The sequence below is a fragment of the Numida meleagris genome, chromosome 25 (assembly GCF_002078875.1).
Source record: "Numida meleagris isolate 19003 breed g44 Domestic line chromosome 25, NumMel1.0, whole genome shotgun sequence".
NCBI classification, from domain to species: Eukaryota; Metazoa; Chordata; class Aves; order Galliformes; family Numididae; genus Numida; species Numida meleagris.
Window position 1 is genome coordinate 332694 of NC_034433.1, and position 23090 is coordinate 355783.

The window sequence follows — 23090 nt, forward strand, 5'->3', positions numbered from 1 at the left end:
GGGGTGTCTGGCTCACCCAGCAGAGCTGATGGTAACTCCTCTGTTCAACCCTGGGCTGTTTGGTTGTTAAACAAGAGGGCGGCTGTTCCCGCTGTCGGAACGGGGAAGCAGAGGCTGCCTGGAACCAGAGGCAGCAGGCTGCCAGCAGCCAGAGCGCGGGGGGCACTGCAGGGCACCAGGACCATTGGGGCACACCATGCGTCCCCACCAGCCCTCGCCCACCTTCCCCCTGGCAGTGCTGCCAAACCTTCCCATCCCACCCATCCATGGGGTTGGTTCCTCTGCCCTGTGCTCTGTTTGCTGCAACCCCCGGGGCTGAGGCTCTGCCCTACATATGTGGGGCTCCAGCTGGCCACGCGTCCGTGATCCTCAGGATCAGATGTGAGACTGGATCCTCCCCAGCTCATGTTCCCTGCTCAGATATTTCCCCTCCTGCAGAAAATGGCACTTTGCAGGATGGATGGTCTCTGGCATCCCCAGAAGGATGGCAATGGTCGGTCTTCTTGTCTCCCTTTCCCTCCCTCCACCACTTCCATCCAAAAATCCCAGTTCTGTCTCACTGTGAAACAAAAAGAAATTTTCATTGCATTCTTGTTTCCTGGCCAACTCTACCCTTTGTCATCCACCAAACGCGCCATGGAGCCTGGCGCTGCACCAGCCTGCAAACAAAGTCACTGGGAAGTCCAGGAATGAGGGGGCAGAACTTGACAGCCCCATATGAGGGGCAGGTTGGCTTTGGTGCCAAAGCAACCCCAGAAGATTTCTGCCACACTTTGAGGGTCTGTGGGCCCTAAAGCCCTGAGTCCTGCTGAGGTTGCCATGATGTGGGGAGGGGGATGGGGACACTCAGAATTACAGAAATCCCAAGTAGGAAGGGAATCACAGGGACGGATGGACCGCCACACATGGATGAGGGAAGGTAGCATCACCCCGCCATGGCTGCTTCTGGCAGGGCTCAAGGGGTGCCATGAAATGTCTGTCCTGCCATACCGTGTGGGATAGGGTTTGCCTCTTCCAAAGCTTATGGAAAAGTACAGCCCCAGAGAGGGTAGGTGTGCCCCTGGGCCGCCGGTCTGAGTGATGGATCCCATGACTGGCCACGAACATCAGAAATTTCCAGCTGTGTCTGTACTGGGGCTGGGGCTGGCGGTGCCCTGCGTGGCAGGCACACCCCACTGAGCCCGAGACATGCTCATGCGTCAGCTGCGCTCTCCTCCAGAGCCCCAGGGTAAAGGTCTGCTGGGGTGGAGGTGGCAGAGCTCCATTGGCCTCCAGAGCCAGGGCGGCCCAGGGGGAAGAAGATCCCGGGGGAGATGAGCTGGGGGCCCCGTCCTGGCCATCCCATCACAAAGCCTCTGGTGATGCCCCTCCACTTTGAGCAGATCCCCTTTGAAAGGCTTTTCTCACCTGTAGATCCGTAGAATGGAGGTTCCAACCACTAAGGCTGGAAAAGACCTCTGAGATCCCCAACCCCATCCCCACCCCACCCCACTGTGCCCCCTGACCACGTCCCTCGGTGCCACATCTCCGTGGCTCTGAACCCCTCCAGGGACGGTGACCCCACCACTCCCTGGGCAGCCTGTCCCAGTGCCTGACTGCTCTCTCCTATGTTAGAGTGGTGCCAGCTCCCGTGGGACCCCCAGCCCATCCGCAGTGTGGGCACTCCTTTTGTTTTTGCCTTCGGGACTGTGAGCAAGCAAGTCCAGACCTGAGCCTGTTTTCGGGCAAAGGGTGGGTCCCACCAGAGGATCTCATTGCTCCAGGCCTTTCTATAAGCAGCCAGGTTTCAGAACACGCTTTGTGGGCACAGCACGGTGAGTGCCTGCTGGATCCTCACCAGCTGCCAGGTGCCAGAATTGTTGTGTGTCCCCTCTCTAAAAATTCCCATTGCATCCAGCAGGCGCAAGGCCTTGCTCTGCCTGGCAGCAGGCTCCTGCTGGTGCCTTTCTGGGGCTGGGGTCTAATGGGATGGGCAGAAGGTGGTCCCCAGTCAGCCTCTGCTGGGGGCCGGGGACCTCCACTGTCCCCACCCCAGCAGGGTGGTGGCACCCAACAGCTGGAACCCTGCTCCAGCACCAGGGCTGGGAGGGAGAGACAGTCCCACCTCAGGATCCTGGGATGTGCCTCAGCTCTGGGGTCCCTTAGTGAGCAGGGGAGGAGTTGTGCTCCTGGAGGGGCTGTCTGTAGGCTGCAGACCCATTTCTTGTGCGCAGCCCATGGCTCTGCAGGGTTCCCAGAGCTGGTAGCCCTTCCCAAACCACCCTCACTTCCCTGCAGCTGCCTCAGCCCCAGGGAGCGGAGAGCCCAAGGGTCGCATTGTGCCCTATGCCTTTACCTTCAGGCACTGAGACCTGTCCCTCTTTCACATCCTCCCTTCCCAGCAGTGACGGTGGCAGGTGGTGGCAGGCAGCCAGCCCCACCTGCCTGACAGGTAGAGCAGGGGTGGGGGCAGGCTGCTGGCACCCGCTGTGCTGTGCCCTGCCCCTGTGCTGCCAGGCATTGCTCACCGCCCTGGGCACAGGGAGCCAAGCACCCACCCCACCATGTCACCCCGGGGGCTGCACGTCACTGCCCTGTGGGGAAACTCAGAGGAAGCAGGGTGCAGGCATTACCCAGATCCATGCACACGGCTGTGCATGCAGCTATAGGAGCACACACACAGCTAGAGCTGCATGCACAGTGTGTCATGCTGCTAAATGACAAACACAGATGCTCAGCAGGTGCACGCGGCCTTAGTTACACAGAGGTACATGCAGTGTGTTGCACGCACATGGGTGCATGCACAGAGCAAGCTGCAAGCACGCACACGCTGCACAGCCTGGCCCCCAGCACATGCATGCATGTGGGGGTTCTGCAGGACACGGGGCCCCAGACATCAGGGTGATGGAGCTCACTTGGATGCAGGCAGCGAGCAGCTTTACCACGGGGCACACAGGCGGACTGGGCTTCAAAGCAAATGGCTGCACTTGGGCAGTGGGGATGGCTGAGAGTGCAACAAAGAAAGACGCGTTGCTGACCCTGCTGCACCGTGCTGACACCCAGCTGTAGCGCTGGCCAGCAGGGGTGGGGGGCAACTGCTCACCCTGGAACTATAGTAGCTCTTTGGGAATCCAGGTGTAGATACTACAGCTTGATCCTCCGTCCTCAAACTCCCATTGTAACCCAAGGAAAGAGGCACCCAGCCCAGAGACAGCTCGATGGGTAAGGGGACAGGGAAGGGGCTGCTGTTCTGTGTCCCGCGCTGTCCCCGGGGTGACACTGAGCTCATTTTGCTGTGGTTCCCCTCCCCGCTGCATGCCAGGTGCTTTGTCACGAGGCAGGAGTGGGAACAGGTTATTCAAGGTCTGCGTGGCCCAGGGTGAGAGCTGCGGAGCTGGGGGGGTCAGGGCACAGAGCAGCGCAGGGGGTGCTCAGGTGGGATGTGACCCCCCCATGGGCAGCCCAGGAAGTGGGCAGAAGTGGGGGCTCAGCAGCCCAGGACCCCGCAGCATTAAAGCCATGGGGTGTGGATGGGGGGGGGGCGGGACGCTACCCCCACCCACGAGGTGTGGCTGGGAGGCTGAGCAGTCTGTTATCATCGCGGGCGGAAAAAGCAGTTTGAGGTCAGGATGGGTCACACTGAGGTCAGATCTGGGGACCTGATCTGGAGGGGAACAACAGAGGGCTCCTGTCAGGGGCCCTGCAGCACTAAAACAGCCCCGCCGTGCGGGAAAGGCCCCGGGGGGATCCCTCACCATCATCCTCCAGGTCTGGGAACCTGCTGGTTGGCTCCAGCAAGCCGAAAAGGGAAAATAGAAGGGAAATAGGAGGGAGCATCCCAGTAACCATAGCATCCTCCATATTCAGATTGGATATTTTGAAAAATTTCTTCTCTGAAAGAGCGGTGATGCGTTGGCACAGGATGCCCAGGGAGTGCGGGAGTCACTGTGTTCAGAACCACGGAGATGTGGCACTGAGGGACGTGTCAGTGGGCACGGTGGGGGGGGTTGGGGATCTCAGAGGTCTTTTCCAGCCTTAATGATTTGATGGTTCTATGATCTGTGTCCCTTGGGTTAGTGGCTCAGGTGTTGGAGAGTCTTGGACCTGACCCACAGGATTCCCTTGGAACAGTTAGGGTGGGAAAGTTGGTGCCACGTGGTCTCTGCAGTGAAGATTTGGCCTCCCACCTGCACCCAGAGCATCAGCAGAGAGCCCAGGGAAGTGCCCTGAGGGGTGAGGATGCTCTGGGGTCTGCTGCTGCTGCCCTGCCACGAGCCAAGGGCTTGCTCTGATGATGCTGCCCTTGGCTACATCCCCAGCCAAGCTGCGTGGGCCAGCAGGGTCCCCTGCTCCAGGGACTGCAGGAACCCCTAGGTCCCCTTCTTGCAGACAGGTCAAGCATTGCCTTAGTGCTGCATCTGGTCTTGCTCCAGCCTGAGAAACTTGCACCACCCTGCCCTAATGGTTGGAAACTTTCTATTTTCCAAATGAAATACGGCTGTATGAAATAAGTCGTCTTCTTCTGTGACCTTTGTCCACCAATGAAAGATCTCTCCCTGCTCTCCCATGAGCCTGTGCGAGTCCAGGGCTGAACATGGCTCGTTCCCCAGTGGCACCTCAGGAAGAGCTGTCCCCATGCAAACAGCTCGCAGGGCACCCACGTAACCAGAGCCAAACACAAAAGGACGGGGATTGCTGCAAATGTGCCCTGCCAGCACCCCCACTCCTGCTGGCACCGCCTGGCTGCACTGCTGCATGTCCTGCAGAGCAGAGGGACCCCTGCAGCCACCCCACTGCTGTGCAATCGGAGCAGTGTGTGTGTGTGTGTGTGTGTGTGTGTGTGTGTGTGTGTGTGTGTGTGTGTGTGTGTGCGCACGCGTGTACCCATGGGCAGGGCTCCGGAGCGCAGAGCTGAGCGAGGACGTCATGTCAGCCCGGGGTGCGGCACCGCCCAGACATTCATTTTGCAAACAGTCATGGGGTCATGAACTGCATAAATGCAGGTGTGGGTCCTGCCAGCGCCGCGCCGCCTGCATCCAGGTCACCCCAGGAGAGAGGCCCTGGCGGGGCGGAATGGGGCAGCTGGGAGCCTCCCTGCCACGGTGCGCGTCTAGGGGGTGCTGGGGGGGGCTCTGCTGGTGGCACAGCGCCGAGCCTGAAAGCCCCGGGTCCTTGTGCAGTGACAAAAGACAGAGGTTGGACGAGGTGAGGGTTTGGTGTCTGCCAGCGTTCGAGAGGCATTTGGGTAATGCCCTCAGTAATCAAAGAACCATGGAATGGCTGGGTCGGAAGGGACCTTACAGCCCCATGGCCATGCCGTGCCATGCCATTCCTTCTGCCCTGCCTTCAGGAGCACAGCAACAGGGATGGTGGCAACGGGTCTGGCAAAAATGGCAAGATCTCCACCTCCTTCCCCTGCCAAGCCCTCCAGCTGAAGCCACCACACGTGCCAAGGTGTTTGCAGCTTTGTCCCCAGCGCAGTGCCACTGACTCATAGCATGACCTTGGGCTGGCCACCTCCTCACTGTGTTATTGAACTTCCCAAGGAGAGGGCTCGGCTGCAGCAGTGAAATTTCCCCACTGACTCCAAGTCTTGCTGTGCCTTGGCTCTCAGGAGCAGGGGGCTCTGCCCCGCTGGATCTCACGCCCTGAGGAGCAGCCCATGGCCAACGCCGGCAGCAGCGCGGGAGGAGCCTGGCTGCAGACAGTGGCCCCTTTGTAGCGCTGGCAGCAGGAGTGCCAGGCTCCTGGTGTTTGTTTATTTATGGAGGTGAATGCTAACAGCCTGCTTGATAGCAAGGTGTGCACCTCGGGGCCCGGCGTGCCCTTGACCCAACCTTTAAAACCCAAATTATTGCAATTGGATCTGGTGTTAAATTCTATAGCTTTAAGGACACAAATTCTATAGCTTTAAGATTATTTTATAAAAGAGCATCTGCAGTATTACTATTGTGCATTTTCTTGTTGCGGAATGGTATAGGGTCTGCCCAGGTCAGAACATTAGATTGCTCGGCCAGATGGCACCGTGCCACTTTCTTAAACTAAAAGAGGGGAGATTTCTTCCTGAACACACAGTGGGCATGGAAAGCAAACAGGAGCCAAGATAAATGGGGCACAGGTTGCCCGGAGAGGTGGTAATGCCCCATGCCTGGAGACACAAAAGGTCAGGGGATGGGGCTCTGGGCACCTGGTGGAGCTGTGGGTGTCTCTGTTCAGTGCAGGGAGTGGGAACAGACGGCCTTCAAAGCTCCCTTCCAACTCCAATGGGTCTGCGATTCTATAGATTTAAGCTGGTTGCCAGGAGAAGCCAATCACCAGCAGTGACTGCCAGCCCCATGTATCCATGTGGGTCACTCTCCAGGAAAAGGTGGGATCTGTTGGATCTTTCTCTGGTAGAGAAAGCTCTGGTCACCCTCCAGTTTGGCTTAAACCAGTTCACAAGTGACATTGATGAGCACATCAGCCATCCCATTCCTGCTGAGCGAAGGCAGCCCGCCAGCACCAACCAGTCCAACTTTATTGCCTCGAACGTGCCCTGCACTGAGCCCGGAGTGCGTTGGCTTTGTCACCAGCAGGCTTTGATCTGCCATTATCTTTACGTGGATCCGTATGGACTTGGGGAAATCAGTTTAAAGACTGCTCCAGCCCCAGGGTGCGCCCACCCTGCCGGCACCCACCCTGCTGCGGCACAGTGCAACTCCCATGCAGAAATTCTGCGTCACCGTCATCGTGGTGATTTAGGGACGATGGCATCTGCAGGTGAAGCTGCTGAGCCTCTCCACTCCCCCCAGCAGCCCCGCTGTGCCAGCCCTCCCCACCCCGCAGCCTCCTGGCTCAAACTGGATCCGCATTTTTATTGCAGAGCCCGCGCTGGAGGGAGCACGGGGAGCTCCCTGCCAGCTGCTCGTCTGTCCCCACGCTCTGTTTGCTCAGCGCTGGGTGCCATGAGAAGGCAAACACGGCTGTGCCGGGAGGGGCAGAAATGAGGGCAAACAGAGGCCGGCACGGCCCCGCAGTGGGTGATGAGTGGAGTTTCTGGGGGGTCCCAGGGCCCCAGCAGCCCCAGGATGAGTGAGCTCAGCTCTGAGCATGGCTTGCGTGGACCCCAGGGCGTTGGGACATGGAGACCTTGCATCCTGTGCCGGTATCTGCAGTTGGAGGGACTGGGGGTGAGGGCCCTCCAGCTCCTCCTGCCCTCAGGTCCCTTTAGCTGCCCTTGGTGAAGACAAGGGAAAGGATGGGCTGCAGCATCACGCCTGTGCTGCCTGGGGACAGACAAGCCATGCTCCAGCAAGGGACATGGCAGTAGGGTCACACATCCCCACCCCCCGCTCTGGGACATGCAACCCATGGCCAGGGCTGCCCCACTCTCACTCAGGACCTGGCTGTCCCCCAACCATAGGAACCTCAGAGCCAATATAAACCATCTCCTTCTGCTTTAATTAGCTCCACAACTTGCTGGGCAGCTGAGCCACTTTCCCTTATGACTTCCCACGGCCGCGCATCCCGATTCTCCTCCTGACAGCACTGATCCTGACCTGCTGAGAACGCACCGCGCTCACCCCACACGTGCTGCGGGCTGTGCTTTCTGCGCTTTGGAAACGCTCTCAAGAGGGAGCCCCAAACCCCTCCCCTCTCCCCCCCCCAGCCCACCCCAGCGCTCCCGGTGCTCCCAGCGGTGCCAGGAGCCGCGCGGGTTCGGCCGGCAGCGCTGTGGTGCTGGGGTTGCATAAGAGCGCTGGCATTTGCGGGGCCGCCTCTGCCAACTTTGCGCAGACGGAGGAATACGGCGCTGGCGGGCTGAGAGCCGCCCGCACGAGGTGTGTCTGCAGATAATGACGGCCGGGTCTGAAGTCCGGGAGATAAGTGCGGGGGGAAGCAGTTGCCAGGAGGGATTTCAGCCTTCTGCAGAGGGCACGGTGCTGGGACAGGCGAGGTGGCTGCCAAACACGGGATCGGGGTGGGAGCGAGCCCTGGTGCAGGGACACAGGGACATCCCTGCAGGATCCCTTCCCCAGTAACAGCCCTTTGTCTGCACCCATCCCAGCGCTGAGCCCCACGGCCCTGGTGACTCCCACGGGCGAAATGGGAACAATCAGGAGGTGCCTTTATGACAGGTGTCTCTGAAGGGCTGGCAGTCAGAACCCGGGGGGCCCTTTGATCTCAGCCTTTGAAACCCTAGAGCGGTGCTGACAGAGCTGCTCTGTGTTTCCAGGCTGGGCGGATGATCATTTCCATGCGGGAACAATGAGTTCTTTATGCTGCTGTGCACCATAAAGGGACGGCACACGGGGAGCCCTTAGCGGGGTCGGCTCCGTCCCTGCTTGGTGATGGATGGGGGGAGCTGGGGGGCAGGGAGGGGCGAGCCTGAGCATCACCATCACAGCAAGCTCAGCATCCTCACCACGTGCCTAGTGGGAGACAGGAGGCTTTTAGGGGCAGGCAGACAAATTTCCCCTCTGTGGAACTCTGAGGAGACCTCACCCAGCAGTCCCACCTGCATCACCCCCAGCCTCGCTGCTCAGCTGCGTGGTCCCTCTCGGTGCCTCTTCCAGCCACACAGCCTCCCCCAGGTGGGAGTACACCTTCATCCCTTCTCCCTCGCCCTACAGATGCCAGCCTGTCATTCCCATACACTGTGCTGGAGCCATATATCCCATGTGCCAGAGGCACTAAACATCAAGAGCAATGGTCACTGTCTTTAACAGCTCCACCCCAACGGTGTCACACTCCAAGTGTCACACCCCATTGGTGTCACACATCAACTGCCTCATGGCCACGGAGCTGGGGCTGGCAGTGGGACAGGGTGTGCAGAACACAGGTCCCATGGCAGCAGCTGCTGTGGTGACCGTGGCCGTGGTGATAGCCCTGCAGATAAACCAGACAGAGCCAGCAGCGTCTCAGTGGGTGTTTCTGGGCATGTTTGCTGCCCTCTCTTTGTGCTGGCAGTCACCTTCTTGTTTTGCAAAGCAAATCCAACTGTGGGCACGGCTGAGCAGGGCACGGGCTCATTTGCCAGGGAAATGCCCCTGGAGCAGAGCACACACTGGGACGGGTGGGCAGCACCCCCCCACCCCACCCCCCGAGCCAGCAGGGAGGTCTGGGGTGCACCCAGCTCTACGCCAGCCCAGCGTGCTGCTCCCTTCTGCCTCCATCCTCCTGCAGAGCGATCTCCAGGCAACCCGGGCAGCGCCAAGGCGCGTCTCTCCCCTGCTGAGCTGGTGTGCTTGTGCTGGCACATAGCTCGCATACCTGCAGGCAGGCATCACCAGCAGGGCTAACCCTTTCTTGCTCTCCTGCAGCAGTGCCCGCCTGCCCGAGCAATGCCATCAGGACTGCAGCTGGTGTGGGTGCTGGGCCTGCACTCGTTGCACAAACAGTGCTGTTTTGAAGCCTCAACAAATGATCCAGAGAAAGAAGAAGAGCAGCCCAAAGCTGAGGCATGGCATGAGGATGTGCAGTTGCTTTTGGAGGACACTAAGGGTGAGCTTAGGTACAGGTGCACGCTGTGGTAGGATTGGAGTCTCTGCTGCTCGGGGATGCTAGGAGATTTTTGGCCATTTCCTGCAGAGGATGATCCCAGGAGGCAGTGCTGACCAAAGCTGGTGCTGGCAGTGGGCTCCTGCTGGCCCTGCAGCCCAAGAGGCTCTGCCAGGTGGTGGCTGCTCCAGCCTCGGCACAGCTCCATGCCACTGGCAGCCTCTGGCTGGTTGTTACTGTGCAGGTGACTCATGGTGAGCACCCAGGTGGTGAGGCTGGCACTGCTCCCTGAGGGCAGACTGAGTTGGCTTGAGCTGGAGATGCAACCGGGTGTCAGAGTTCTGCCCTGTATCTGGTGCTGGGTCCTGGGGACATGGCATGGAGCACCAGCAGAGAAAGCTGGGCAGGATGCTCAGCACATCTGGAACACAGCACGGTCCCGCACCTTCTCTGTTTCCGTCTCTCCAGATGTTGTTGCAGTTCCTGTATTGCCAGATCCTGAAAAGAGAGGAGTTAAAGGAAACCACAGCCTGGTGCTGAGGGCAGATTGAGATCTTGTGGCTGCTGCAGGAAGCCTGCTCCTGAGTATCTTCCAGCACAGAGCATGCAGCCTGCAGCAGGTTCCTAAGCTGGCAGGTGCCTTGTTCCATCCCGGGCAGTATGGCTCATGGTTATCACAGCTGCTCACCATCCTAGGGCAACCCCACAATGGGGAAAGTGATGGGTAAAAGCAGATGGGGTGACACACAGCAGTGTGTGCACGGCATGGCCACACACCATGCAGCGTGCTAGGCATCTCCCAACAAGCAAACCAGTATGGTGGATGGGAACGTGGCTTTGGGCCTTATGGGACTGAGCCAAGCACTGAGAGCTGACCCTGCTCTCACCTCCATGGCCCTGAGCATTGTGCCCAGGACAGCTCTGCAGAGGATGTCCTTGCTGTGTCCACCCTGTGAGCTGAGGGACCACGTCAGTGCCACCACACAGAGCAGGAGGCACCTGGCCAAGCACGGATGGCGATCGGAGTGGCGTGGAGCACGCGGTCGGTGACTCAGCTGTGACCCGGCTCCACCAACTCCAGCCTTTCGCAACGTGTTTACCAGGATGCAGGCAGCCTGCGCCTCACAGGAGGGGCGGCCTCAGCCCCAAACCTGCTTGCCAGGCTCCCCACCCCACACTGCTCTGCTCCTGCAGGTGATGCCCGTGCTGAGGTCAGGCAGCGTGCTCCCAGCGCAGCCAGTCATCCTAAGCACAGCCCCATGTGGAGGTGGTGGCACGTCGCAGTGCTGTATCACTGCAGGGAGGATGGCAGAAATTCCCCTGCTTTCCTGATGCCTTTTGCTGAGCTGTGTCCCAGCCGCCCCCCCACGTCCTGCAGCTCCCATGTACGTGTCCCAGGTGGGCAGGGCACAGAAAACCATGGGGAAGTCCCTTCTGCTGGAGGATTTTGGAGCAAAAGGCACCGTTTTGAAAATTTTCCATGGAGGAAAGCCAAGGGCAACAGATCCGAGTCATATTTGTTTTGTTTCTACATCTTGTGGAGCCTGAGATGGGAAATGCTGGTCAGAGGCAGAAAGTTCCAATATTTCACCCTGCAGTGAGCTGGAACGGGCAGTGTCTGGCAGGGTCCCCCTGTCCTGGAGTGGGTGAATGCAGATTTGCTGTTGCAGCACTGCCAGGGATGAGCAAGAGTCGGCTCATCAGCGCTCCTGCAGCCCACTGACACCAAGGCCACCCATGGGCAGGAGCACGTGGGGACCCCAGAGAAGAGGTCTGAGAGCCACCAGGCCATTCTGGCATGGCCACACTGATCCGTGCTGCAAAGGGCACCGCAAGGCACTGCAGAGCAATGCCACCGTTTGCAAGAGTGCTGATTGTGCCTGACCACGAGGACTCTGCCCAAATGCTCATTTTCCAGCAGATAACCTTAAATTGCAGCTCCTGGTTGAGCAAACCGTGTGTGCCCATGTCCTGCACGGCTCCCTGCTGGCCACTTTCCATCGCGCGACTCGTGTCAGCTCCCAGCGCCAACGGCTGAGGAGGGACCTGTGTCACTGCATTGTCCCCAGGATATTTATTGCTGCCCCGTGTGGTTACCAGGCAAGGCTGAGGCTGGCAGCAGCTCACGCTGCAGGCACAGCCTGGCATTCCCAGCCTGGAAGAGCTGCGGCGAAGGCTCAGTGGGCGGCTGCACAATGCTGCTGTTGGAGACGGTGCACAGTGCATGGTGTCCTGCCGAGGCTGGAGACGAGCACAGTACCATGCCAAGGCCGGAGATGTGCGTGGTGCTGTGCCAAAGCTGTAGACAGGCACCGTGCAAGGTGCTGTGCCAAGGCTGGGCGCTGCTGCTGGCACGTACTCAGGCTGCAGGGCTCAGTGCTTGCGCTGCCGCACTGGTGCCTGCGCCCTCACCCCAGCACCGCAGCGGGAACGTGGGGCAGGGCCGGGACCACGGATGAAAGAGAAATGTCCGCACCCACCCCATGCCAGGAATATCTGCCCGTGGGGCGTGTGCTGCTGTGGGCACGGCTGCTCCTACCCCTGCTGTTTCCCTGGGATGCAGCCCCACGGGCACTCAGCCCCTTCCCCTCGTGCTGCGGTGCCCGGGTGACAATGTGACGGTGACAATGGGTGACAATGGGCGGCTGCTGGGTGATGTGCATGGGTGGGTGCCTGCGGAGCAGGGGATCGCGCTGAGCCCCGCACGTCGGAGCAGCTCCTCCTGATCCCAAATCGAAGTTTGATTCCAATGACCGTACCCGTAACGCCGAGGGATGGAGCGGGCACACGGAAAACAACCGGTTTCCACGGCAACCAGGGCTGAGATGGAACTGTCTCCTTGGAGACCGCGCTGTCTGCCCGCAGCGCACGCCCGGTGGCACAGGGGACGCGCTGTGCTGGGACTGCCCGACCCCGGGCACGAGGGCACCTGGGAGCAGCGGCCGCGTCACCCCGTGCCGCTCCCACGGCCGGAGGAGCCCGGCTGCCCCCACCTGGGCGCGCTGCCGCCATCACCTCCATCCCAGCGACGCTGACTCCGCTCTTTATTTCCCTGCTATAGGAAATGTCGTGCGCTGGGTGAGCCCGTGTAGCAGCGCAGCCAATCAGAACACAGCTGGCGCTCAACACAGGTGCGGCAGGTTGGAGCTCTGATTGGCTGCTTGCGTCCCTGCCGAGGGGTTATTGCCGACAGCTGGGCTCTGATTGGCTGCATCAGTCCCACCTGAGGGACCTGGGCTCTGATTGGCTGCTTTGGTCACTCCTGAAAGCTCATTGGTGAGAATTCGGATTTGGTTTCTGGTGGCCGCTGTGCGCTTGGGGGGTGGTGTTTGGTGGTGGGGGTTGTGGCTTGTCTCTGACCCCGGTATGGGGACGGTGCCGGGGGGGGGTAGTAGTGCGTTCTGTGCTCTTGACCGAAACAATCCCAGAGATGCGTGTCCGGGGCGCGGCTGTGGGTGTGATGCCCGTGGGACGCGGGGGGTTCCCCGCACTCAGCCCGGGCATCGCCGCCCGCTGCAGCAGCTCCCGATCCCCGCCCGCTCCGCTCCGTGCTCCCGGGGAAGCGAAGCAGCGCGGGCGGGAATCGATGCGTGGCTGCGGCCCGGCGGCTTCCAGCGCTGCTCGGAGGGGAATAACGCGGGGAGCGGCTCCGTCCCCGCAGGGTTCGGGAGGGAGCGCTCAGAGCCGCGTCCCGGGGGCTCCGCACTTCGTCCCCCCGTGTCCGGGGCGCGGGGAGCTCCCTGCGAGGTCTCACGTCGCGCTCTCTCCCGGTGCGCTTTGCTGTGTTGTCTCCCTGGCGGGTAACTGCAAGTTGTGTACTTAGAAATGCTCGAATGTTTGCTTGAATGTTCATTTTTACGCCTTTGGCAAGTTGTGCCTGAAGAAAAATAGCGGTGTTGGCTTTCGGTGCTGTGGTTTTGCGTGTCACTTGCCCGGCTTTCACTCTTTGTTTAGACAGGGTTATAACTTTAGCAAAGCTATCGCTTTACTTCCAGCAAGCTCCTATTGTTGCTTCTTAGAAGCTTCTGCTGTGATACTCCTAGAAACCCTTGGGACAAACAGCGCGCGCTTACAGCCAAGCACGGGGCTCCGCTGACCCCCAGCAGCCGGGGCGGGAGCATCCCCGTGCGTGCCCCCCCCCGCTGCTGAGAGCTCGGTGGGGAAAGGGCTGTGTGCCCGCAGCAAGGTGCCGGCGGGGGGGACCGCGCCCGTGTCACCCTATGGGGAAAGAGGTCCCCAAAAGGCTCCGGGGCCCCCGGTGCTGGGCGGCAGGTCCCTGTCCTTCCCCCGTGCCATCCAGGCTGCATTCCTGCGCGGTGACGCGCGGCTCTGCGGGCACCACCTACGCCTGCCCGGCAGCGGGGAGGGCTCTGTGCTGCCTGGGGGGCTTTGGCGCGGCTCTGCCGTCCGAGGACGCAGCGCTGGGGGACGGAGCGGAGTTTGTAGCGGTGTGCTGTCAGTGGGGGCACCCTGCGGCGCTCCTTGCTCTAAGGAGGAGGATGGGATCCTCCTACGGGCGCTGCTCGTCCCTCTTGCAGCTCCCCAGAGAGCTGCGGGGGCCCCATCCTGGAGGTGTTCAGGATGGATGGGGCCCTGGGCAGTCTGATGGGGGGGAGCACCCAGCTCACGGCAGGATTGGGACTGGGGGCCGTAAGGACCCTTCCAACCCAACCATCCTTTGCAAGGTCTATGGAAGGATGCGGCGTGGACCCTCTGGGTGCTGCACCTTTGGGTGCTGTTCCAGCTGGCTGTGCTCAGAATCCCTCCAAAACGAACCCCAAGGAGCTGCAGGAACACCGAGTGGCTGCCGTCCAGCAGTGGATGCTCCGTGGCAATTTATAGCCACAGAGAGGGAGAAGATCAGAGTGGGTGGAAGATTTCACGGGGCAAGGAAGGCTTCCTCCAGGCTGAGGTCAGAAAACATCGGAATGAAGGACAGGCAGAAAAGTGAGGAAACTGAGCCCACAGCTGGGAGCTTGCAGGAGCCCAGGCGTGTGGAGCAGGACGGGCTCTGCCCCGAGCTTCCCCATCCCTTCTTCACTCAGCATCCCCTGGCTCAAGCGGTGCTTTGCCGCAGGTGATACAGATGAGGATCCACCATTCAGATCCCGGTTTCTCTCTCCCCCACCTCGAGTCACGAGTGCTGGGAGGGAGCGTGGCCACGCTATCAGCTCCATGCTGCAATTACAGCCACATCACTGCCCATGGGCTCACGTCACCCACTGAGCTGCCACACCTGGCAGATACTGGCGATGGGGCTGTGTCACCTGGTGACTCAGAGCCACCAGCTTCGGTACGGGGCTGGAGGCACTGACCTGGATCTCGGGGAGAACACCTTGAGTGATGCTGCCTTCTTGCAGCACGGAGGAACCCCGCTCTGTGTGGGCTGCTGGCTGGTGGCCATGTGGGTCAGTGCTGAGCAGCTCCTCTGTGCCCATCCCGTGTCACTCCGTGCAGCAGGGTGATGCCCACCCCTCTGGCACCAGCGCCCAGCTCCCTGTGCTGGGCACAACACAGAGCCTGGCTGTCTCCTGGGTCTCTGGGTGCGATCCCAGTTTTGGCAACAGCTTTGAGAACGTGACAAGCTCCAAGGGACATCCACGGCACTTGGGGTCCTGCTGTGACCCTGGGAGGACAGAGGGCTTCTTGGGCACAGGGTCTCTGGCCCCAGCCCTCGTTTGTATTTGTGCCAAGCAGGGAATTTCCCCCATTTTTCCGTCAGCAAGGAACCGAACTTTCTGCAGGGTGACCTTCGTCCCCACCCAGGGTGGGGCGACTGTGGCAGCTGCAAAGTGTCACCGCAGCGCTCTGCTCCCCACAGGGGGTTGGGGACAAACCCCCTGTGTGGGGCTCGGCAGGGCTGGGGGCAGCTGGAGCGGGGTCCGCACACACCCTGCACTGCGTAGCAGGAAGCATAGAGACCCCGGGGCAGGGAGGGATGCGTAGAGGTGGCATTGGTGGCACCATCTTTGCAGTGCTTGCTATCAGTCCAGGAGGGCCAACGTGCGTGCAGAAGGGGCAGCACCGGGTCAGGCTGTGAGCAGCCATTGAAGGTTTGAAGGCAAATGGGGAGATCAGCTCAGGAGATCAAGGCTGGGTTTGGAATGGGGGGGCTCTGGGTGGCACATCTGCAGCGTGGGAACCCGTGGCAGCTGCTGCAAGGTCACGTCACCCATCGAGCCGTGTTCTCTGGGTGCACCAGAGCTCCCAGTGCAGCTCCCCATCCCTCTGTGCCCCATAAGGTGCACGCTGTTGGACCCCTGCCAGGCCCATAGCACTTAGACCGCGAGCTGCGGTGTTCCCAGTAAGCAGAGATCATAGAATCATTGAACCATAGAATAATTTCACGGAATCTTGTAGGTTGGAGAGGCTCTTTGGGATCACCAATTCCAACCACCATCCCGACTTACTGTGTCCTGCCACCAAAGTCCTTCTGCAGCCCCGTGCTCCGTGCCCGGCTGGGTTTGGGGTGCAGGAGCAGCTGAGAACAGCTCAGGCAGGGAAGCGCTGCTACGTTAGGAAACAAGGTGACCAAACCCTTGCAGCACAGTGCCCTCTCCAGGGATGTCCCCAAGGGGATGCTGAAATCTCCCCCCACATCACAGCTCTGTGCAGCTCCAAACCCCCGGCACAGTGTCACAGCAGGTGCCGTATTTGCCCAAAAAAGAAGGTGGAGGGTTTGAAGGCAGCCTGTTTCCTATGAGGAGCTCGTCAGTGGTTTTGCTCCCAATTGCATTCATGAGACCTCGAGTGTTCAGAGGGAATTTGTGAGCCAAGTGCCAAAAGGGGTCAGACAAAGGGGCTGAGCTCGGCGCCTCTCCAAGCAGCATCGCGCCACTTCCAGGACATCGCTCGTTTTCCTGTGCTGGCAGATATTGCCTTTGTCCTAAGCTGAACTCGCTTTGGGCTTTCAGTTCCTTCCCTGAACACCAAGCTGCAAACAGAAGGGGCTGATGGCAACAGCCTCAGTGCCACAGGGAGCCCCTGCACCCGGCGTCCTGCAGCAGCTCAGGGACATCCCCTCACCCCCTTGGTTTCACCACTGCCAAACAGGGCTGAGCTTTAAGGCAGCTGCTGCTGGGAATGGTGCCACAGCTCTGTCTGTTTGCTGCGTCCCCTCCCTGCCCTCTCCCCACTTTCTAAAGGAGCGGCTGGATCACCGTCGGGGCGCTGGGTAAACAGGAGTTTGCTCTGCTCCCAGGAGTGTGTGCTGCAGACAACAGGCTGCTGCTTTCCTCCTGGCATCGCACAGGGACCTATGAGGCTCATCGACCAAAAAATCAGACCATAATGATGCCGTAGAAACTGGGACTGAAGGCAGCCACACCACCGGGATCCATCCAGGCAGCCCCAACTGTGGCTGTAGGGACGTAGCGGGAGGTGCAGTGGTGCTGAGCAGCTTCAGATCTCCCTTTGGCTGCAGCAAAGATCTCTCACTACAAAGCAGCAGCTTTAAGAAGCCCCAGAAGGTGGGGAGGACCTTTGCTGTGGGGCAGTGCAGGCTGAGAAATTTCTCACGTTTGCTCCTTTTCTTTCTTAAACTCTGGGCTCATTGCGGGATACCATCCCAAGGTGGGGACACGTCAGAGGGGAGCTGATCTGTGTGCAGAGGCACTGAGGCTTGGGTGAGATATCTGGAAGAGAGGATGGAGGAAGAAACCTCTCCTGGGTGACACTTGGAAGCTCCGACTGCTGCAGTGCTCCCAGGAGACGCGCGCAAAGCCTGGGCGCACTCATCTCCCGAGAAACAGCCTCAGCCCGTCTGCAAATCCGGGCTGGAGAGGAGAAATGTGTGGTTCCCAAAGAGCCTCTGGGGCCCGTGGTCTGGGGCCGCCACTGGCTGGGAGCTGCTGGGCCCGGGGGGGCTGTGGGCAGCGGTTCCCCGAGGTCACTGCCGTGCCGCCGCAGTGTCACCTTGCCCCAGTGAACTCCGCTGTTGTCTTCAGGCGGTTCCATGCCGCACCCGCTGTTGTGCAATGAAATGAAACTAAAAATAGCCCCGCTCCCTGCAGAGCAGCACCCGGCTGAGGTGCCAGCACCCTGCGGAGCGGCCGAGGGCTCCCTCCTCCGAGCGGCCGCGGGCACTGGGAAGGCTCCATCCTCCTCCTCCTGCACGGAGCCGTGCCCCGTCTCTCCCCTCACGCCTGCACGGGGTGCTGGGCTCAGCCCTGGGGGTCACTGGGGAGGGGGTGGTGTCACCCATCCTTCTGTTATCCCACGTAATCCAAATGCAGGCATTGCACGCCCCCGCTCTGCATCCCAACTTCTGGGCACTGAGCAATCGGGCTCTAGTTTTCCTCCTTCAGAGCTCACCTTTTTGGGGCTTGCTCTCTGCTAATGAGAATGTCTGATTCATTTTAGATCTGCTCGACTGTGCCTGGTGTCGCACCTGATCTTCCCCCTGGCTGCTGGTGTCCTTGGAGCAGAGCACCTGGAGTGCTGCAGCAGCCTCACCTGGTGCTCAGGCACCGCTGAGCTCTGGCTGAGCCATTCCCCTTTTTTTAGGTGGGCCAGAAATCTGTGCACCCGTTGCACCCAGGACAGCCCTTGGGCATTCCCACTGTCTGCTCCTGCAGAACCCAGCAGGAGCTGGAATGCTGCTTCCCCCTTCAAAAGTATCCAGGGATGGGAATCCTCTGCATCTCGCCGCCTCCCGCAGCCCATTCATTGCCCGGCGTCTTCTTCAGAACCCGTTAACTCACGGAGATGGAGCAGATCCGGCAGCTGCTTCCCCATGTGACAGAGGGGACACCTGCACCGAGGGAGGAGGAGGAAGGATGAGTGCTCCCACTGCTGGCACAGGGCAGGAGTTAGGGCAGATGTGAGTTACAGGTTACGAACTGCAGGGGAGAACTTGTGGATTAGAAACCTCGTGAATTAAAGTGATGAATGAACGGATTCATGTGTTAGGTTAGCCAGTACCAGAGGAATTGAGCTCTTGTTTGTTGGCTTTGTTTGTTTTCTAGGGAGTACATAGGATAAGGTTTAATTTACAGAACACGTTGTCCTGTGACAGCAGAAGTGATGGGAATGGGGAGGGGTGAACATGGGAGGTCACAGACCCTCGGTCCTCCTTAGACCCCCAGTGGTCTGGGGGGCGTCTCAGTCTGGGTTCACAGAATCCTATAAAACCATCACTGAGCCATAGAGTCATGGAATCATGGAGTTGTAAAACAAGAATCATAGACTCATGGAATGGTCGGGTTGAAAGGGCCCTTGAAGATCACCCCCCCCAACCCCTTCCCGTGGGCTGGTTGCCCCCCACCAGCTCAGGCTGCCCAGGGCCCCATGGGGAGATGCTGGGGGACGCGGGTGGGCTGTGGGGATGCGCAGCCCAGGCTGTGGCTCTCAGCTCTTGGCAGCGTCCCGGCAGCGGTCGGTGGGTGACCAGCAGAGGGCCCGGCTCCGCCGCTCCTTTATCCTGGCCCGGGGCGCTCCGCAGCGCCCATAGCAGCGGCCGCAGCCGGACCGAGCGGAGCTCCCCCGGCCCCTCCTCGTCCCCCGCAGCCCCGGGGCTGCTCCGTCAGACGCTTCCCGCAGAGGCTGCGGAGGACACCATGCCTTCGCCCCCATCGCTCGTCCTCCTGCTGCTGGCACTGCAGGGGGCCGCGGCGATGCCAGGCGCAGCTGGGCAGCACGCAGAAGGCAGCGTGCACCCAAGCCAGGGTGCGGGTGGAGGTAGGGTGCTGCCCGTGGTTGCACAGGATAACGCAGAGCTGAAGGCACGGCCGCGCCGGGGGACGGTGGAGGACTCCAAGTCGGTGCAGCAATACGTGCCGGGGGTGCGCGTGGAGTTCCCGCGGCCCATCAACGCCGCCAGCCTGCACCCCACCAGGGCCCTGGTGCCGTCCAGCACCGACCCCTCGGAGCAGCAGCACGGGGTCCCCACAGACGGGCAGGGGGCCGAGCCCGCCGCCAACCTGACCACGGTGTCCGACAAGCGGCTGCAAATCCAGAACCCCCTGTACCCGGTGACGGAGAACTCCTACAGCGCCTACGCCGTCATGTTCCTGTCCCTCATCGTCTTCGCGGTGGGCATCATCGGGAACCTCTCGGTGATGTGCATCGTGTGGCACAACTACTACATGAAGAGCGCCTGGAACTCCATCCTGGCCAGCCTGGCTTTCTGGGACTTCCTCATCCTCTTCTTCTGCCTACCTGTGGTCATCTTCAACGAGATCACCAAGAAGCGGCTGCTGGGGGACATCTCGTGCCGCGTCGTGCCCTTCATGGAGGTAAGGGGCTGCTCTCTGCCCCCTTCTTTTGGGGGCACCATCGCTGCCCAGGGTCTGGCACCGTGTGCCCAGAGACCCCACCATGGAGGGACAATTCCCACACTGACTGCTGAGCAGCGCTGGGGCAGGGTTAGGGGTGGGGACCTGGGATCTCTGCTCATTCCTTATGGGTGAAAAAAAATGACCCAAGATGTAGAAACATGGGATAGAGTCGTAGAGTCATTCAGATTGGGAAAAACCCTTAAGATCAAGTCCAACCATGAACCCAATACTATCAAGTCCATGCTAAGCCGTGTCCCTGAGCTCCAGGTACTCTGGATGACACATGCCCTGTCACACTCCCTCCCCAGAATCACCCCAAATCTTCTGGAGGTGGGCTCTGTACGCTCCTGGGGGGGCAGCCAGGGCGGGTGTTATTGCAGGAGGCCCCAGGAGTGTTTGCTCATGGCCTGGATGCACACACCTGCACAGGGCACTCAGTGATGCCGCTTTGGATACAGGTCTGGGTGATGCCAGGCACAGCCCTATGTGGCCTGACTGCAGCCAGCACCCTGCAACACTAACGAGGCCAACTCGTTAATAGCTGAGCCACTGCAAAGGGCTCAGTGGGGATGTCAGAGCTGTTCTGGGGCGGAGGTGCCAGGTCTGTTTCTTGCAAAACCCATTGGCAGGTTGCTGCATGCTGCACACGCATCAGGAGGTTTCCCAAGTGCTGGCAATGTCCTTCAGCACAGGGGGACGTTTGGTGGCTTCGTGAGGCCAGGAACAGCCGCGGGGCTTTGGGACAGCAGCATGTGACCGCCGTGTTCCTGGCCAGGGGCTGCAGGGTTGAATGCTGATTGTGACCCTCAGCGCCTGGGCAGCCCTCCTCCCTTTGCCTCCTTTGGCCCCTTCCCTTTGGCAAACAGGGATCTTTTTCCTCAATGCAGCGGAAATTGCCCCGAGCTGGTTTGTGACAACGGTGTCTTCAGCTGTACTGGGCCGCCTGGGAAGCAGGCAGCAGATCTGCAGGACAGGGACGAGCCAGCCTGGGCAGCCAGGGCCCTGGGAAGGCTCTAATGGGAGCAGTGGTCTGTGCTTTTCCTCTCCAAAAACATCCAGAATAGAGGAAGAGCCGGAGGGACAACCCTGCTATTCCCACCTGGCTGGATGGACAGACTGACATCCAGCAAAGCCTTGTGCAGAACAGGGAGCTGTGCAGGGACACACGGGTCAAGGGACATATGGGTCAAGGGACACATGGGTCAAGGGACACTTTTATCCAGTGCCCCTCCACGAGTCACAGGAAAGTGGCTCCAAACCTGGGATGTGACCTCGGTCAAACCTTGGAGGAAGGGTCTGGGGCTGTTGGGCAGCTGCGGGCTTCCAGAGCCATCATCAAGGTGACCCCTCTGATGTCCCCACTGCGAGTCCCACCTGTTCTGCCTCCCCTTCTCCAGGTATCATCCCTGGGAGTCACCACCTTCAGCCTCTGCGCCCTGGGCATCGACAGGTTCCACGCGGCCACCAGCCCGCAGGCCAGCGCCCGGCCCATCGAGCAGTGCCAGTCCATCATTGCCAAGCTGGCCGTCATCTGGGTGGGCTCCATGACGCTGTCGGTGCCGGAGGTCCTGCTCTGGCAGCTGGCTCAGGACACGTCGCCCGTGTCCGGCGTGGTGACCGAGTATTGCACCATGAAGCCTTCGTCCAACCTGCCCGAGTCCGTCTACTCGCTGGTGCTCACCTACCAGAACGCTCGGATGTGGTGGTACTTCGGCTGCTACTTCTGCCTGCCCATCCTCTTCACCGTCAGCTGCCAGCTGGTGACCCGCAGGATCCGCGGCACCGAGAAGAAGGCCGAGTGCCGCGGGACCAAGCACAGCCAGTGCGAGAGCCACTTGAACTGCACCATCATCGGGCTGACCATCATCTATGGGCTCTGCACCACCCCCGAGAACGTCTGCAACATCGTGGTGGCCTACATGTCCCCCGACATGTCCAAGCAGACCCTGGACCTGCTCAACCTCATCAACCAGTTCTTTCTGTTCTTCAAGTGCTCGGTGACGCCCGTCCTGCTCCTGTGCCTCTGCAGACCGCTGGGCCAGGCCTTCATGGACTGCTGCTGCTGCTGCTGCGAGGGCTGCGGTCCCGACGCCGCCTCCAGCGAGGGCAGCACCGAAAGCAAGCTCAAGACAGAGATGTCCTCCTCCATCTTCTTCGACAAGCCCCGGGAGTCCCCTCCGCCCCTCCTGGCCCTCGGCACGCCGTGCTAAGAGCCAACCAGGAGCCGTAGAGAGCATTTCACCACCTCCTCCCAAGACCAAACGTTGTTTTTGCCGTTAGTGCCCCGTGCCTGGACGTGGAGCAAGCAGGAGAGACAACTCAGGGGCTGCACCGTGGGCTTCAAACCCCGTGTTGGGCAAGGGGTGTCCTGTCCCCGTGGCTACGTCTGTGGCCTTCTTCCCTCTGCCCAAAGGACATCAGCTCCCCCCGTGCCTGGCCAGGCTCAGGGGGTTGCTGCTTTGCTGATGGAGTTGTGCAGGAAAGGTCCCATCTGCTATTAAGGAGGGTTTGCAGAAGACTTAGCAAACACAAACTGCCCTCGTCCTGTCCCGTCCCCTCCTGTCAGCCCCCTCCACAGTAGGAGAAGGTCCCAGCGACCAGATCCCAGCAGTGCCCTGTAAGAGCTCAATAAACCAGTAAACCAGAGCACGTCGCGCACGTAGACATGCAGAGCAATGGGGGGTCAGGGCGCGGTGGGTTGTGTGGCCCCACGCTCTTCCCTTAGACTTGGGGGCTCTGGGTGGGCACGGTCAGCTTGGTGGGGTAAGAAGACACGTGGGGGTCAGGAAAGCAGTGGGGCTGGGCCAGGCAGCACCTGAGGGTGATGGGCGATGGCTCCAGAGTGCCGCTGAGTGCCAGGGCAGCCCCCGCCGAGTTACCCCAAGCGCTTTGTGGGGCTAGAGTCACTCTTGGCAAAGCTCAGCACTGGGCACAGGTGCCCCACAGCCTGCAAAGCACCGTGCCGGACGAACGTCCTGCATCTCATCCAAAGAGCCCCAGGCAGCACTCCTGGTGCTTTGTCCACCTTGCCCATCAGGGGCACAAAACCCACCCAAGGTGCCGATCTCAAACCAGCGCACGTTCCAAACCCAACATCCACCTCTCACCGGGACTCCTGGCCCCAGCCAGGCTGCTAGGAGCAGTGAGGGCAGGCTGGCCGTGATGCCCCCCCCCCCGTGCTGCCCCTGGAGCCGAGCTGTGAAAGCTCCTTGTGTGTGTGGCTGGCACCCGCCCCAGCGCGCGGGATGCCGGGGCGAGGGAGACGGTTGCTACGGGCGGGTGAATGCGAGGGGCTCACTGTGGGCTTTGTGCAGCGGCACCCACCGAGCTTTGCTTTCTCAGCCCTGTTGCCAG

The 23090-nt window shown here is 60.5% G+C and overlaps 1 protein-coding gene across 1 annotated transcript; it reads left to right on the top strand.

The window, feature by feature from the left end:
• Positions 7646–23069, top strand: GPR37L1 (G protein-coupled receptor 37 like 1). The gene is given in 7 exon segments (XM_021377165.1): positions 7646–12735; positions 17821–18687; positions 18689–18761; positions 18764–18834; positions 18836–18883; positions 18885–19694; positions 21134–23069. Coding segments are annotated over 6 exon segments (1848 nt in total). The 5' UTR covers positions 7646–12735; positions 17821–18654; the 3' UTR covers positions 21947–23069.